The sequence below is a fragment of the Labrus mixtus genome, chromosome 8, assembly GCF_963584025.1.
Source record: "Labrus mixtus chromosome 8, fLabMix1.1, whole genome shotgun sequence".
NCBI classification, from domain to species: Eukaryota; Metazoa; Chordata; class Actinopteri; order Labriformes; family Labridae; genus Labrus; species Labrus mixtus.
Genome location: NC_083619.1, coordinates 25,536,207 through 25,550,069, shown reverse-complemented (window position 1 = coordinate 25,550,069; position 13,863 = coordinate 25,536,207). Strand labels below are relative to the sequence as shown.

The following is a 13,863-nucleotide window of genomic DNA, read 5'->3' as shown; positions in this document are numbered from 1 at the left end:
GGAAAAAAAATGCATCAACATTACAGATGTTAAGTTGTTATTTTTAGGATGTCATGAGTGATAAATGTCTGTGTGATAGACAAAGTTTGTCTGAAAAAGACCGACTTCCCTTTTCAGAAAAATGCATTCAGAACCTTTTTCATGATTTCAGAGCTCGACTTCCTTTGAACTGCTAGTTTTGCAAAACTTCAGGAGATGTTTTCAACATGACTGTGCATTAAAACGGCAAGGCTATACCAAAGTAGAGGTGGACGATATGACCTCAGATTCATATAACAGTATTTTTATTGTTGCTTTTTGTCTGTATGTATTGTTTATAAATTCGGACAATAGCAAATCAGACCAATATCGTTTTTTTATACCAGGCTGTGAACGTGTTAATTTCTGCTGTAAAAAAACAACATTTTTGAAAGGGGTGAGTGTGACTTTAGATCTCTAGGAGTTAGCTTCAATCGGACACTCAAAGAACTGCAGTTTTTTTGCACTTCGGCTTTGGCTTCATTTTTCAACACTGAAGGTTTCCGCTTGATGACACTAGAGAAATATGTTTTTAAAAGTCACTGTGCGTTTAGATCTCAGTAGCTTCTAACTGAATCTGTGTGGTTGTAAGTTTCCTTTCTCTCCTGAGGCGTGTTACGCTGCTGCCGAAAACACAATTCCTGATATAGCTCTGTCATGGTAAAGCATCGCAACACCTTGAAAAATGGGAACTTTTGTTGAACAGAATGTATGCATGTGATCATTTCAGCTTTTACAAAGCTAAAAGTAGCGGAGATTTTCAACAACACTGTCTGCATTTTTAGGCTTTACAGCTGCTCCCTTCACCTCGAGTCACAGCCACAGCACGCTTCTTTTAATCACCTTGAACTTAATACACACAAGGTACCAGTTTAAGCAGGAAGACCTGTTGCAAATGCAAATCCATTCCAGCACATGGCTTTTGTCATAGAGAGAAAGAGACGCGCTGCAGACGAGCACACACACACACACAATGCTGCTGTTATTTGCAGAAACTTTGGAGAGGGGAGAATACAAGTTTACCTGATTGCTGTGCCATGATTCACTTTCACTGTAAGCGCTGACAGCCGCTCTGACACGAGGAGGTGGCGCTGCCGTTTGATCAGTGTGTGTAAGATTGCTGGCTCTGCGTTTTAGTGTCTGAGAGAAACATGCGGGGGGGACTCTGAGTCTGAGCTGTTGTCTGTCACAAATCACAGTTTTTGCACTACTTTTATTTACACCACACTCTGGGTGGTAGATTGAGCATTCGGTGCTGCCTCATGTGTGCACTAAAACCAAACGCGGGTGTTTAAACCGGTGATGACGCTATATGGCCAAAATCCATGTGGTGGCAGAAAGTAGGTTCTGATTTCACGCACACCCCTATACCAAAGGTGACCAAATATTCCCTAACAGGACCTCCAAAACTCAAATGATACAGCTGGGGTGTAATGTGTTTATCATGGAGTTTAAGGAGTGCTGCTAAAGGTACATTTTGTTAATTTAAGACCAAGCTCGGCTGGCTATTAACCCTTCTTTAACTAAATCTAATTTAAGTCCGATTTTGAATGCGATCTGTAAAATCCTCCCTCTTGTGTAAGTTTATGGATGGTAGAATTTAAAGTGTATTCAAAGTCCTGATGAACACTCTGCAGTGCTGCGGTGTATGGTAGGTGCCATATGCTGGTGTGAAGCCGGATCAGACTTCCTCATCCTGTGTTATTAATTACGTGTCACAGCAATGCTAATTAAACGGGGAGAGGAGAGCTCCTGCCATGTCCTTACCTTCGGGGTGTTAGTTAGCACAGTACGCTGCTCTGCATTTCAATTAATCAATTAACAAGTCGGCCCACAGGCGGCTTTACAACAGATACTGACTCCTGTTGAATAATTCAGCGGTTCAAATCAACGTGTTTGATCCGTCACAGGCTGAGTGTGTTTCTCACATGGTGTATAAATAACTTCAAAATGAACTACTATGACTTTTATTCATTTTGTCATATGTTCTGTAATGAGGTCGTTATTTATTTTTTCAGTCTATTTACCACAGTGACGGAGGGCACAGTCGTATATTTAGTTCAGGGAGTCATCAGCACTGTTTGTCAATCGTTTAAATAAATGTGGATGCATTGATGCAGACATAAGATGACAAACAAGATTTAGACAAGGAAAACTTTTCATTTGGTCTGGCCAAAACAGAAATAATTTAAGGGTTAGTCAAACCAACTTTATTTGAGTAGCTGTTGTTTTCCATGTCCGTGTACAAGATGAGGTGACTTAATACAAGACTTATCACCATAGCAACCAGGGATCCGGGTCCTGTGCAACAACAACAATGCCAACATTTTGTAAATTTGTCTCCATACTTTCAGTCATTCCAGTTTACCAGCGCCATAAACCTCCTCTGTGTGAGCATAAACTGTGTCACCAAAAAAAGGGACGTGGTTCACAGTTAGCATGCAACTCCGTAAGCAACCATGCAAGAGCTAGCTAGCCAGCTAAGAGAGTTTCTTATGCCCCTAAATAAGCCTTGAACTAACATAATTATTGGCCTCACGAGCAGGTTCCAATTGAGCTAGTTTGCTAATTGTTAGCTTGCCAGCTGCAGTCATTGAGGTAAATCTACTGGTTGTTGAGTCTAACAGAGGTATGCTCCAATTTTTATTACCTATTAATCTTTTAAATCAGTTTCTCAAGAAACAAACATTTTTTTTGGACTGTGCAGAATGTGAGGTTTTGCTTCTTTTCTGTTTTATCACAATAACAGAATGAGCTATTCTTGGGATTTTGCACATTTGCTCGGAATTTATTTAGTTAATTAATGACTATTATTTGCTATATTCCAGTTTAGAGAACATTTAAACCCTCACAGTATAACAGCACTTGGCCATAAAAAGAAATAATTAGTTGCAGCCCTATTTTACAGAGTGGATATTCTGTTCTGTGTATTTGTAGCCCTTCCTCTCTTCCGGCAGAAGACCTGTCCTTTTGGCTGAAAATGTCAGTAAATGTGACTGTAATTTTTTTTCTAAATGTCTTGCCAGATTAAAGAGAGGTTAAAATGAAATGAATAATCACAGAAAATGTTTTGAATTATCCTTCTGTCATATCTCGGTGCTGGATGCTCACAGCCTGGAGCAGCTTGAACTCAAAAGTTGAAGCCAAGGCGTTCAGACATCGTACTTGTTTTACATAAGTTTACACAAAAAACCACGATGCTATTTCTGCAATTTGTTTTCTGGTTCAAACTGGAGGTAGAAGTTGTGCAGATTAGTCAAATGAACATTGACGTTTTGTTGCTCGAGGATGATTGTTAGCGCTCTCGAGCAAAAACAACCGATGTCTGCAGTCTCATTATCCCCGCTCACCGCTACATGCTCTGAATGGATAAACAAGTCTCCGCTCTGCTGGTACTGAGAGACTCTGAACTCTGGGTTTGCGGGGCTTTTGGAGCTCTGAGGAGCAGGACCTTGTGTTCACTGCTGTTTGTTGAGGTGATGGATGGAGCTCATCGGTATTCAGGGTCTCCGGCTCTGTCATGGACTCTGCGGGCTCTTTGCTATTCACGGGAATGGTAAAGAAGTGGACAATGCAGGTGAATGAGCCGTGCTCTAACCCTCTGTGTCTCACTGCCAAGTATTAGTCTGCCTATCATGTCAGCGGTGATTAATTGTGCTTGACAGAGCCAAGGCCTCTGCTCTCCAGAGATTTTTTTTTTTCGTCTTTTGAGACTTCTTACTGCTGTCAGATTCACAGTTTATTCAGCCTGAATGATAAAACTGACACCGTGGATGGATGTGCGGGCTGTCGGAGAATCTCCCTCCCTCCAAATCTTCCTCTGGTGGAAATGATTAAACATTCATTTGAAGGGAGGATATTTTATTGAGATGTACAGCAATACCCCATCACTCAAATGTCAATATCAAAGTGCTGCTTTACACTTCAACCGTTTCCCTATTTTTTCCTCATTCACCTCCTCATATGTATTTTCTCCTGTGAATGCTCTGAAGTGCTTTTATCTCAAAGCAAAACGATGCTCTTTTTTCATATCTATATTCTACTATGACATCCCTCCTAAAGTTGTAGACATTTTTTGTGTTTTCAGCTGTAGGCGTGCTGTGCCTGTGACAACTTCAACCCTTTCCTCCCAGCTGCAAGTGTGCTACAAAATGTCAGCTTTATTCCTCGACTGATCTTGAGGCCTAAAATGTAAATGCCTGGAGAACACTGTTTTTATTCTCCATAAGACGTTGAGGCTGACAGAAAGAGAAAAGGAGGTGTGTTTGTTTCTGTGCCGAGCAGGAAGGTGCCGCTGTTTAATATTCAGGAAAAGCTCTCTGTTTCGACACAGCCGGGGTCAGTGTCGAGGTTCGGTGGCTGCCGAGTCCAGCAGGTATTCAACATTTAGCTCCATTTTTCCTCTGAGCTGTCTGTGTTTGTGCTCCACTGGTCACACTTTCAGGGATGTCGCCTCTTAAATGTCAAAGCTGCGCCGGGGAGAAGCGACCCGGTGTGTTTTTTTTTTTTTTAAACTCCTCCGCTCTCTCTCTCTGTCGCTGTCTGCTGAGTGTTTCCTCAGCAAGTCGCTGCTCTCACCACACATTATCTCCTCTGGGATTACAGCTCTCGGCGATGGAGAGGCGTCCCTCTCATTTCGTCTCTTCAGACTGCTGTAATTCACCTGCTTCTTCACGCTGAGGGCTCCTCCACCTCCCACAGTAACAAGTGTCTGTCAGGGCCGAGGCCTGCGGGGGTTAAGACCATCAGGAGGAGATCAGAGGAGCACAGAGCTGGAGGCCGCAGGATGATTGTTTGAGTAGACAGACCGCATTTATGAATTCAAAATGGATGACGATCAAAGCCACTCGATCCTCTTATTAAAGCCTGACTCTAGTATGTAATGTGACTGCACATCATCTTGATAATAACTGCTGTAACAAAGTGTCCTAAACAGACTTCAGACTTAATTCCAGATGATTTCATCATGAAGGAAAAACTCTGAGCCAAAGTGTCACTGAGGTCGAGCCGGAGGCGTTCTGTGCCGACTAAATATTCACAGATTTAAAAAGCCTTATATGAATTCATCTTTAAATACCCTAAGTGTAATATGTGTTAGGTAATCAACACCATTAAATCCTCATCAACTACGCTGGGGTATAATATAACTAAGGCTGGGAATTTGGACATCCATATTAATGATGCTTAAATTGCAGTTACTATGAAACGGCTTCTGTAAAAAGTACACCGCAATCAACACAGGCAGCGGAAAATAAAATGTACCGCACTGATCTTTTCTCTGTACTGAAGTGATTGCAGTTAATTGCAGAAACAGCAGAAGTGTTCAGTGTAAAGCGTGGTAAGACGGCTCCTGGTGTTATTCAACGCTCTGTTAACGTCTAATAAAATGCAGATTCTCAATGATGTTTTTTTAATAAAGTCTATCCAGGCTATGCTATTAATAAAAACATAGAATTTAACTCTGAACAAGGATTGCACAAGCATCATTTCATCAAGTGCGCTAAAATTATGTTTTTTTTATGTGGTGCACTTTTCCATGCAGGCAAAGTAGGAAGTCATGTTACAAAGTCTGTTAAGGGAGGGAGTCAGCGTCGACACTTGTGGCACTATTATTACATCAGGACAGTATGATGATGTATATACATTCATAGTAAAGAAGCAAGAGAGTGCAACTCAGGCCCTATGCTAGAATTTATGTGGTGATGTTGAAGTGCTGGCTTCTCTGTCAACAATGCAGCTTGCCGGTTTAAAGTCACCCCCACACGGCCGTTTTGGATGCACCAATGGTTTGCCAGATACGAGTCCAGTTGTCATGGCAGACCAACAGGTGTTTGCAGTGATGGAAGCGGGCAAGCGAAGTGGTGCAAGTACAACTGTTTCTACCCGACCTAAAAAGCCTCTGCACTGGAGAGAGGCTAAAACACAGAGAGGTTTCAAGAGCAATACAGAGCTGAAGCTTTCATGCGCATCGACTCTAGGGAGGCGGAGGCGGGGGGAAACAGCTTCGGCCAATGTTTTGAATTTGGACTACTGGCCCCATTTTAAACGCTACGTGTCAGAGTTACATATGGCTCCTTTAAGGAGTTGGACACAAACACAACTCGAAAAAGGCTGCTGCAATACTCTCAAAGAGACTGCTCAGAGAGACCAGCACCTGAGGGTGTCAGGTGACATAGCAGAAAGACTTGTGTTTAGTGGCTAAACCAAATGTCACAGATGGTGTTATAAATAAAAGGGATGCATCAGTTCGGAGTGTTCATGTCCTTTTTGTAAGATATCATGAAACAGCTGGGATGTATTGCATCAAATAAACGATTGTTGCACTGCCCACAAGAGGAAAAAAAGTGCGCAAGTAAGAAGAACTGCAGTTCCTCGAGTGTCCACTTGAGGCTGGCTGCATAAACCAAGGAATCCCCATTAGGTCCCACATTAAAGTGCCTATATTTTAAGTCAGAGATAAACATGTTTCCTGCATGGATTAACAAACAATTGTTCTATCAGTTTGATTAAATTAGGGGGTGAAGAGTTATGCATACATTTGCATAAATCGAGGCGTAGCTGATTTGACTTGCAGGCTCATTGTAGCTCTCTGCAAGGAGACTTAAAATTACGCCTCAGCTCTACCTGTCTGCCTGTGACTAGACTGATCGAAACTTAATCTCTTCTAACATGGTGACCACCATCGTTGGACTTCATAGAACACGTCTTAAGAAAATAATGGGACAGAGACAACGTCCATGTTTCATACAGTCCATGATTCAAACATCGCTGTTAGATATTTGTCCTGAAAGTCTGCCAAGTCCTGGATTTTTAAGTCATCTAGTTCTGTTGAGCACCAGCAATGCAGCTGATTTTAGAGTCGCTCTCTACCTGTGTCTCATTTGTTAACTTTAATTCTACGAGTATTGAGTATCACAGTTCAACTTCCACCAGGTATATGTGGGCTTTTTTTCAATCACAGAGAGAAGATTTACCATGCACCAATGTGATATGTGTCCGTCCACCTTGTTTGAATGTGGGGGATGTTTCTCTGTAAAAATCATCAGCCTGTGTTGGATAGAGGCAGATGAAGATGCTGGTGTTGACAGAGTAATCGAAGCTAAAGCCTCGTCAGCTGTGGGTCGGATCGACCGCGGCGTGAATCATAGTAATTGGCTCTTGTCTCAGCGCTGGAGAACAACATCCATTAACAGAGAGGCTTTAGATGGAGGCAGTGTTAGTTTGACTTTAGACTACAGTTTGGAGCTCCAGAGAAAAGATAGGGATGTTTATTGAGCTGATATGCATGAATCTCTGTGTGTGTGTGGGTTGCATTATGTGTCTCCTATAGTGATAAATTACATAGCTATGTAAATAAAGCTTCTGTTCATCTTCATAAAATAAATCTTGCCTTAACTTGTGGGGACTATTTTGTCTTCTTTAAGCCAATTTAAAAAACGTTTTACCATCCCAGCTTCACAAAACATTTTTTAATAGATTCAAATTACATCCAGTGTTGTTCTCAAGTTCAGACCGTAGACAGGAGTCTGACTTGACTCCTGATTTTCAGGACGGGAGACTTGGAAAGGACATGGACTGCATTTGAACTCAAAAAATGGACAGGAGGACTCAGGCCCTAATCATTTATTCAGTTTCAAGGAAGGGGCTGGCATGTGTGTTCACCTGCATGCTCCTTCACAAGCCGTCTTATTGAGCAACAGTTCCTGCAGAGGCGCCACTGGAATTTTGCAATTTGCTGCCAACTCCTCATCATCTGTGACAGCAGGTAATCTTGGCTGCGTGACAGATTCTTCCTCTGGTTCCTTTATGCTCAAACATCAGTAAGAGGAAAAAAATGAATTTCTTACCTCTGTCACAGCCAACTATAACATACAAACTTCCAGAAACTCTCATGTAAACTGGACTGACAGAACTCTTTGAGGAACGATTACCTCCAAAAGACACAAGTGGAGAGAGTTACAACATAAGCTACGTCGAGGCTGCAAATTGCAAATCTTTCTGCAGGGTGCGGTTGTAACTCTGAAACTCTCTCCCTTCAAAATGTCTTCTGTTGTGAAGTATGTAGACCTTAAATTTGACAACCAATCTTTTAAAATACAATGTCCAATCTTAAAAAGACCCTTATATTGGGGCGCTTGTGGCACAGTGGTTAGTTCGCACACTCCATGTATTGAGGTTGTGGTCCTCAGGGCGGGCGGTCCGTGTTCAAATCCAACCTGTGGCTCCTTTCCCCACACGTCATTCCCTTCTCTCTTTCCCTGATTTCCAACTCTGTCCACTGTCCTATCTCTACAGTAGAGGCACGAAAAGCCCAAAAATAAATCTTACATTAAGGCCAATTTGGTGTTTCAAATCACAAATCACAAGATAAGCCAAGAAAACATGAATTACGTTATTTCCGCTGTGTTGGAGCTTCTTTATGATTGTGACTATAAAAGGCTGATGAGATCCAGTAATCCACTAAAATGGCTTATTATTTCACACCATCTTTAACATTTGTTGCAGCAAATCATCCATTAAGTATTTAAGAGTGAATTATGTGACGGTTTCCGACTGATTTGTTTTCCGGCCATTCATCCCCACAACACGCCGTGATTACACCGTTCATTTATCCAAGTGGACATTATTACTCCTTTCATTCGTCTAATACGGTGCCATTACGGCTGAAAGACCTGTCTCCACCTGTGGAACATTAAACCTGCTTCTCTGTCATTAGGCTCCTATTTGCTTCTCTTGTGCTGATATTCACAGACTCACTGAAATATGAGGAGGCCGCTGTCACGGGTTGTTGGTGTTTCAAACCCTTTTCAAACAGGCAGCGAGGCATGATTTAGTTGCCTCACTACATCCCATTCTGCTGTTTTTTTTTTTTACAAGTCAACACCTTTTCACTGAGGCTAAAAGATAAAAATCCATCTGCAGCTGTGTCTGATATTGTCCTTATTATTTTTTTTTTACTGCTGATCTCCGCTCTTTGAACCCTTCAGCTGTGTTTTGCGCTCTGGAGAAAAGAGTTCAGACGCTTTCCACTTTTATGAAATTTGAACCATGAAATGATTTATATTCAGACATCCCTGTATCAAGCTGCTGCTGTGAGCTTTTTTTTTAAATATTCAGTGAGAGACCGGAGCACAAAGTCAAAGGCCTCTTTCCACTTAGCTGACATTAAACCTGCAGCTCAAAGATAAAAACTGCACTCCTCTTCAGCTGCTAAATGGTGTCTATCCACGCTACAGAAAATGTGACGCTTTGGCTCAGTTACCTCTTGCATCCTGCTTTGATGAACCAGTAAGTGCTGTATCACTCAGGATAAGTGTTTTGGTACTTATGTTAGAACATTTCTACAATTCAGAGCCTTCAATAAAATATGTAATGACGCTGTTGATGTTGTGTTCGCTGAAAACTTCCTCCCAAAGTGAATCAAACATTTTTATAAATCTTGTTTCCTTCTACATCTTCTCATGGCAGCACGTACCCTGTCGCTTACTGTAGGAACATCTGTATTTAAGTCACATGAGAACGTTCAACATCTGTCTGATCTCCTTCTGTATGCTGTTATCGGCTGATTGCCATGTACAGCAAACTACTTCATGTTGTAGAAATTAGCATTTGATTTACATACACGTGAACATCTGGAGCGTCCCAACACGATCAGCTGCAACACCGCAATTTGATTCCTTGTGTAGCAACACAATAAGAAGCCATGACAAAACGGCAAAGACCCTCTGTTTGCGTATTCATGGAAAGAAAATGGATTTAAAATCATGAATTTTTTGTGGAACCATCAATGAAACATTATGAACTGTTGGTATTAGATACGTGTGAAACCCTAACCTTGTATGTTTTTTTTTTCTGCTTTGTGATCGGTTGACAGAGGTGTGTGACAGCGCCCTGGTCTCTAATTTGCCGCCGTCGTCCTTCAGGAGCTCCTCCCAGCTGTCAAGTAGTCACGCGCCAGGTTTCGCCAAAGTCAACCGGAGAGACGGTAAGGAAGAGTTCCCTTTCTGCAAAGAGTGACTAAACTAATGGACTGGAGGATGTTGAGTTAAAAGGGTCTGAAAATGGGGTTTGACTGTCCTGAATATTTGACGACAGTGTCTACTTTTGCATGACAAGACAGAATTCTGCTTCAAATATTGCAGAAGTGAAGCCTATTAAGACGATCAAATAGTCTTTAGAAAATGGCCTATGACTTTTGTTTTCTGCCCGTTTGTCGAGTTGAAGAAAGGAAGTTTTCAAGAAAATGAATTGATTTGCCGTTATTTACATTTGGTGGTATGGCTCTGTTCTTCCACATGCTTACATGGAAACCATCAGGCAGGGAGATATGCAATCTAAACCCAATATAACCGGCATCAATGACGACATCATGACATTGATTAAGTCACACAGCATTAAAGGAGGAGCTGGGGTGGAGGAATGCTGCAAATGCGCTTGCAAAAGGAGCAGCGAAGAGAAGGCAGGAAGGAGCAGCTCAAGTAAGGCGACATGAGTGTGATCAGCCAATTGGATGCTTAGAAGCAAATCAGCTGGCTATGAGCTGATGAGGGCTTCAGATGTTTTCAATGCAACAACGGCATGATAGCAGAGTGTGACATCCTGCTTGAACTAACGCTATGCTTCATTTATGGCACTGTGCAGGTGACAAGTTTAAATGTTTAAGTGTCCATTCTGTGTGTCATCAGAAGAATGGTATTGTTTGTTATCGGTGCATCTACTACCTATCTGATATTAATATTCAGGCATTACAGCTGTTAAAATAACAGTCCCTAGAAATACTAATAATATGGTTGTTTTTATTGGACATTTTTGATGTTTTCTATAAGGAAAATGTCTTCATCCATTATCTGTACACTTTATCCCCTTTTGGGGTCGTGGGGGTCTGGAGCTGTCACTTACCAGTTAATCACAGGGCTGACAAATACAGACAAATAAGCATTCAAGACTATTTAGGGGCGGCTGTGGCTCAGTTGGGAGAGTTGTCGTCTCTCAACCGGAAGGTCAAGGGTTCAATCCACAGCTACTCCAGCAACATTTCCGATGTGTCCTTGGACGAGACACTTAACCCTGAATTGCTGAGGTGGCAGCAGCGGTGGCATATGCATGTGTATGAATGGGATTAGTTACTTCTGATGGTGTCACTACAAAGTAACCACTGCCATCAGTGTGTGAATGGGTAGGTGTCACAAGTGGCTTTCACAAGCTTAAGTCCATTTACCAAGCTCACACTCACACCTGCATGTCATTTAGAGTCACCAATTAACCTAACAATTTTGATAGGTAACCATGTAGCTGCAAAGTTGCTCAAATTGAGAGTGTATATATAGTTTAAGTCTAACTTTATTTCTTGTTTTAAAATGTATGATCTGTGAAAAATGGCATGCTGGCTGTGATTCTTGCTTTTGCTTCAGAGAATTGAGAGTGCAACTAAATCCTGACCGAGAACAATTTGTCACTGTGTGTTGCTCTTTAAGCAGCGGCACTCTTCAATTAGTTGCTGTGCAGAAATGGAGCTCGGAAGACAAAGCAGAAACCCTAACTAACAGGAAAGTTTCCTCCCGATTCACAAAGACTGACAGATAACTCACCAGTGAGTCGTTTACAGCGAGATTGAGGATCAGAATATCTTGATAGAGGCACAACAGAGTAAAAAAGAACAAGGGTAGCTGCTTTAGTCTCTGTAGATGCTGCATGTGTTGCCAGAAGGATAAATGTGAATGCTGTTTGTTCATCCAACATAAAAACCCCTGCAGGGAGCCCTGTTCTGGATGCTGATGTGAGGATTTGACAAAGTGAAGATCGTGGTTTATTGTGGAGCTTTCTGCAGGGAGCGAGCTTCACTGCTTTATCCCCACATCAAAGCTCACAATCAAATGAGAGGGGGGGTTAATAAGGGACCTGAATGACGCACACCACCTGGAAAAACTACAGGAAGCAGAGCCTGCAGAGCACAGCTCAGTTCTCTGTTTGATGGTCAAGACATAAAGCAAACTGTTTTTGCTGCTTAACGCGCCTGGTCTCTTATTGTTAAACAACAGGCATGTTTTATCATCTCACTAAAGCCTTGTTCACGCTTGCTCAAAACTCCTGAAACACTCTTGAGGTTTTTCAGGGTGGGCTGCATGTGCAACCGACTGAATGTGCATGAATGGGATTAGTTAATACTGATGAATAGAGGTCGCAAAAAAATGTATGCAAAAATTCGGCATTCTTCTGAGATTGTCAATAGATTCATTACTCCAAAAAAATGTTTTGGCTAATGAGTCACTCCCTGCTAATTGCTTAGGCTAGCTCTTTAACTCAGTAGAATGCCAAATGGAGCAGCAAGAAATGTCATCCAGTCTCACAGACGACTGGAGTAGATCCTGAAGTATGTACTCATGTATTAAAAAATAGACTTTGAACCATGAATCCAGAAATCGTTTTGAATCGAACACAGATTCTCAATCGAATAGTGACCCCAAGAATCGAAATCGAATTGTGAGCCACGCTAAGATTCCCAGCCCTACTGATGGACACTTTACACAGCAGCCATTTACTGCGTCCATTTAAGTCCATTTACCAATTTGCTCTGCAGCCTTCGTTCTAGCTGCAGCAGAAGTTGTCCCTGCATGCTTCATGCCGGGCCTCAAACAGTAGATTGAAGAAGGTAATGATTGATGGAGCGTTTAGCAGCAGAAGAGCCAGACAGAGTGAATGTTGCTCAACTTTAAATAAATGCTTCTAATTAAAATAATCTACTTTCTGCAAACACTTTGTCCATATAAGCCTTAAAATGTTTTAGTTTCCTTGTTAATAATTGACACATAAATGAGTTTAAGATATTTAAACCCATCCAATGTTAGAATACCTTTTAAACCAGCATGAGAGAGACGGCTTGGATTTCTATTCCTCAAATTGAATAGATTCACCCAGCTTCCTCTCGTCAATAATAATCATGTCAATATGAGAGAATGCAGGGATCAGGAGTGGGAGTGGAATGAATCACTAAGGTACTGCTAATAGCATCATAACCCATCACCTCACTGCTGCATGTCTCACATCTCGCTCCGCTTGTTTGTGGATTAGGAGAGCTGTTTGTTGTCACATTTCCTCCCCAGCTGTATTAACAGCGCAAAGCCGACACAATTCCAGCTGTTTGCTGAGGAAATCGATGAATAAATGAACGTCTCCGTCTCATTTCCACCCCCTGCTGCTGCCTTTAACTCGCTGCCTCCTCCCCCTTGTTCTCAGAGGAGAGGCTTTGCTTTCAGTTCATTTACTCGCTAAATGAACGGATTATCAAAGCCCTGAAATACCACCCAGAGGTGAATACAGGTGTAGTATACATGGGGTTTAACATGGGAGTGTAATCTAAATAAATTCATTTAAATGAAAACCCTGTGGATCTCTAGTGATTGATTTTGTGCTGTGTTTTGGCCACAGGCCCTTTTATAAACGACGGTAATCTTGTTTTTTTAGACCTTAAACTGGTGAAGCTGAAATAACTGCAGACTTTATTTTGACTGTGACTGTAAGAGGAGCCAGATGCATTATCCTATGTTTACATTTGGGCTAAACTACAATAAGGATTTGACTAACCTCCATCTGTATTGTAAAAATTACAAAAGTATCTTTGATATGTTTGACAGAGTGGTGGTACTCTAGTCCAGGACTCGCTCCGACTCCAGTAATTGTCGCAGTAATGCAACAATGTGGATGCAAGCTGCCGTAAAAACATCAAACAAGAAGAAGGAGTAGAGACGAGGACTCAGAGTTATTTATTGTTAAAGACAGTGTTTATGTTTTTGTTAGTTTTTTTCTAACAAGGCCCTAAAGATTTATTTAGTTTTGAGAAAAGGCTGG

General features: G+C 41.7%; 1 protein-coding gene across 1 annotated transcript in view; it reads left to right on the top strand.

Moving 5' to 3' along the window:
• Positions 1 to 13,863, top strand: part of LOC132979529 (contactin-associated protein-like 4) — a 110,614-nt gene that overhangs the window by 21,552 nt on the left and 75,199 nt on the right. The window contains exon 2 of the mRNA XM_061045400.1: positions 9,893 to 10,003. Within this exon, the coding sequence (XP_060901383.1) occupies positions 9,893 to 10,003 (111 nt within the window). The remainder of the gene's footprint in view (positions 1 to 9,892; positions 10,004 to 13,863) is intronic.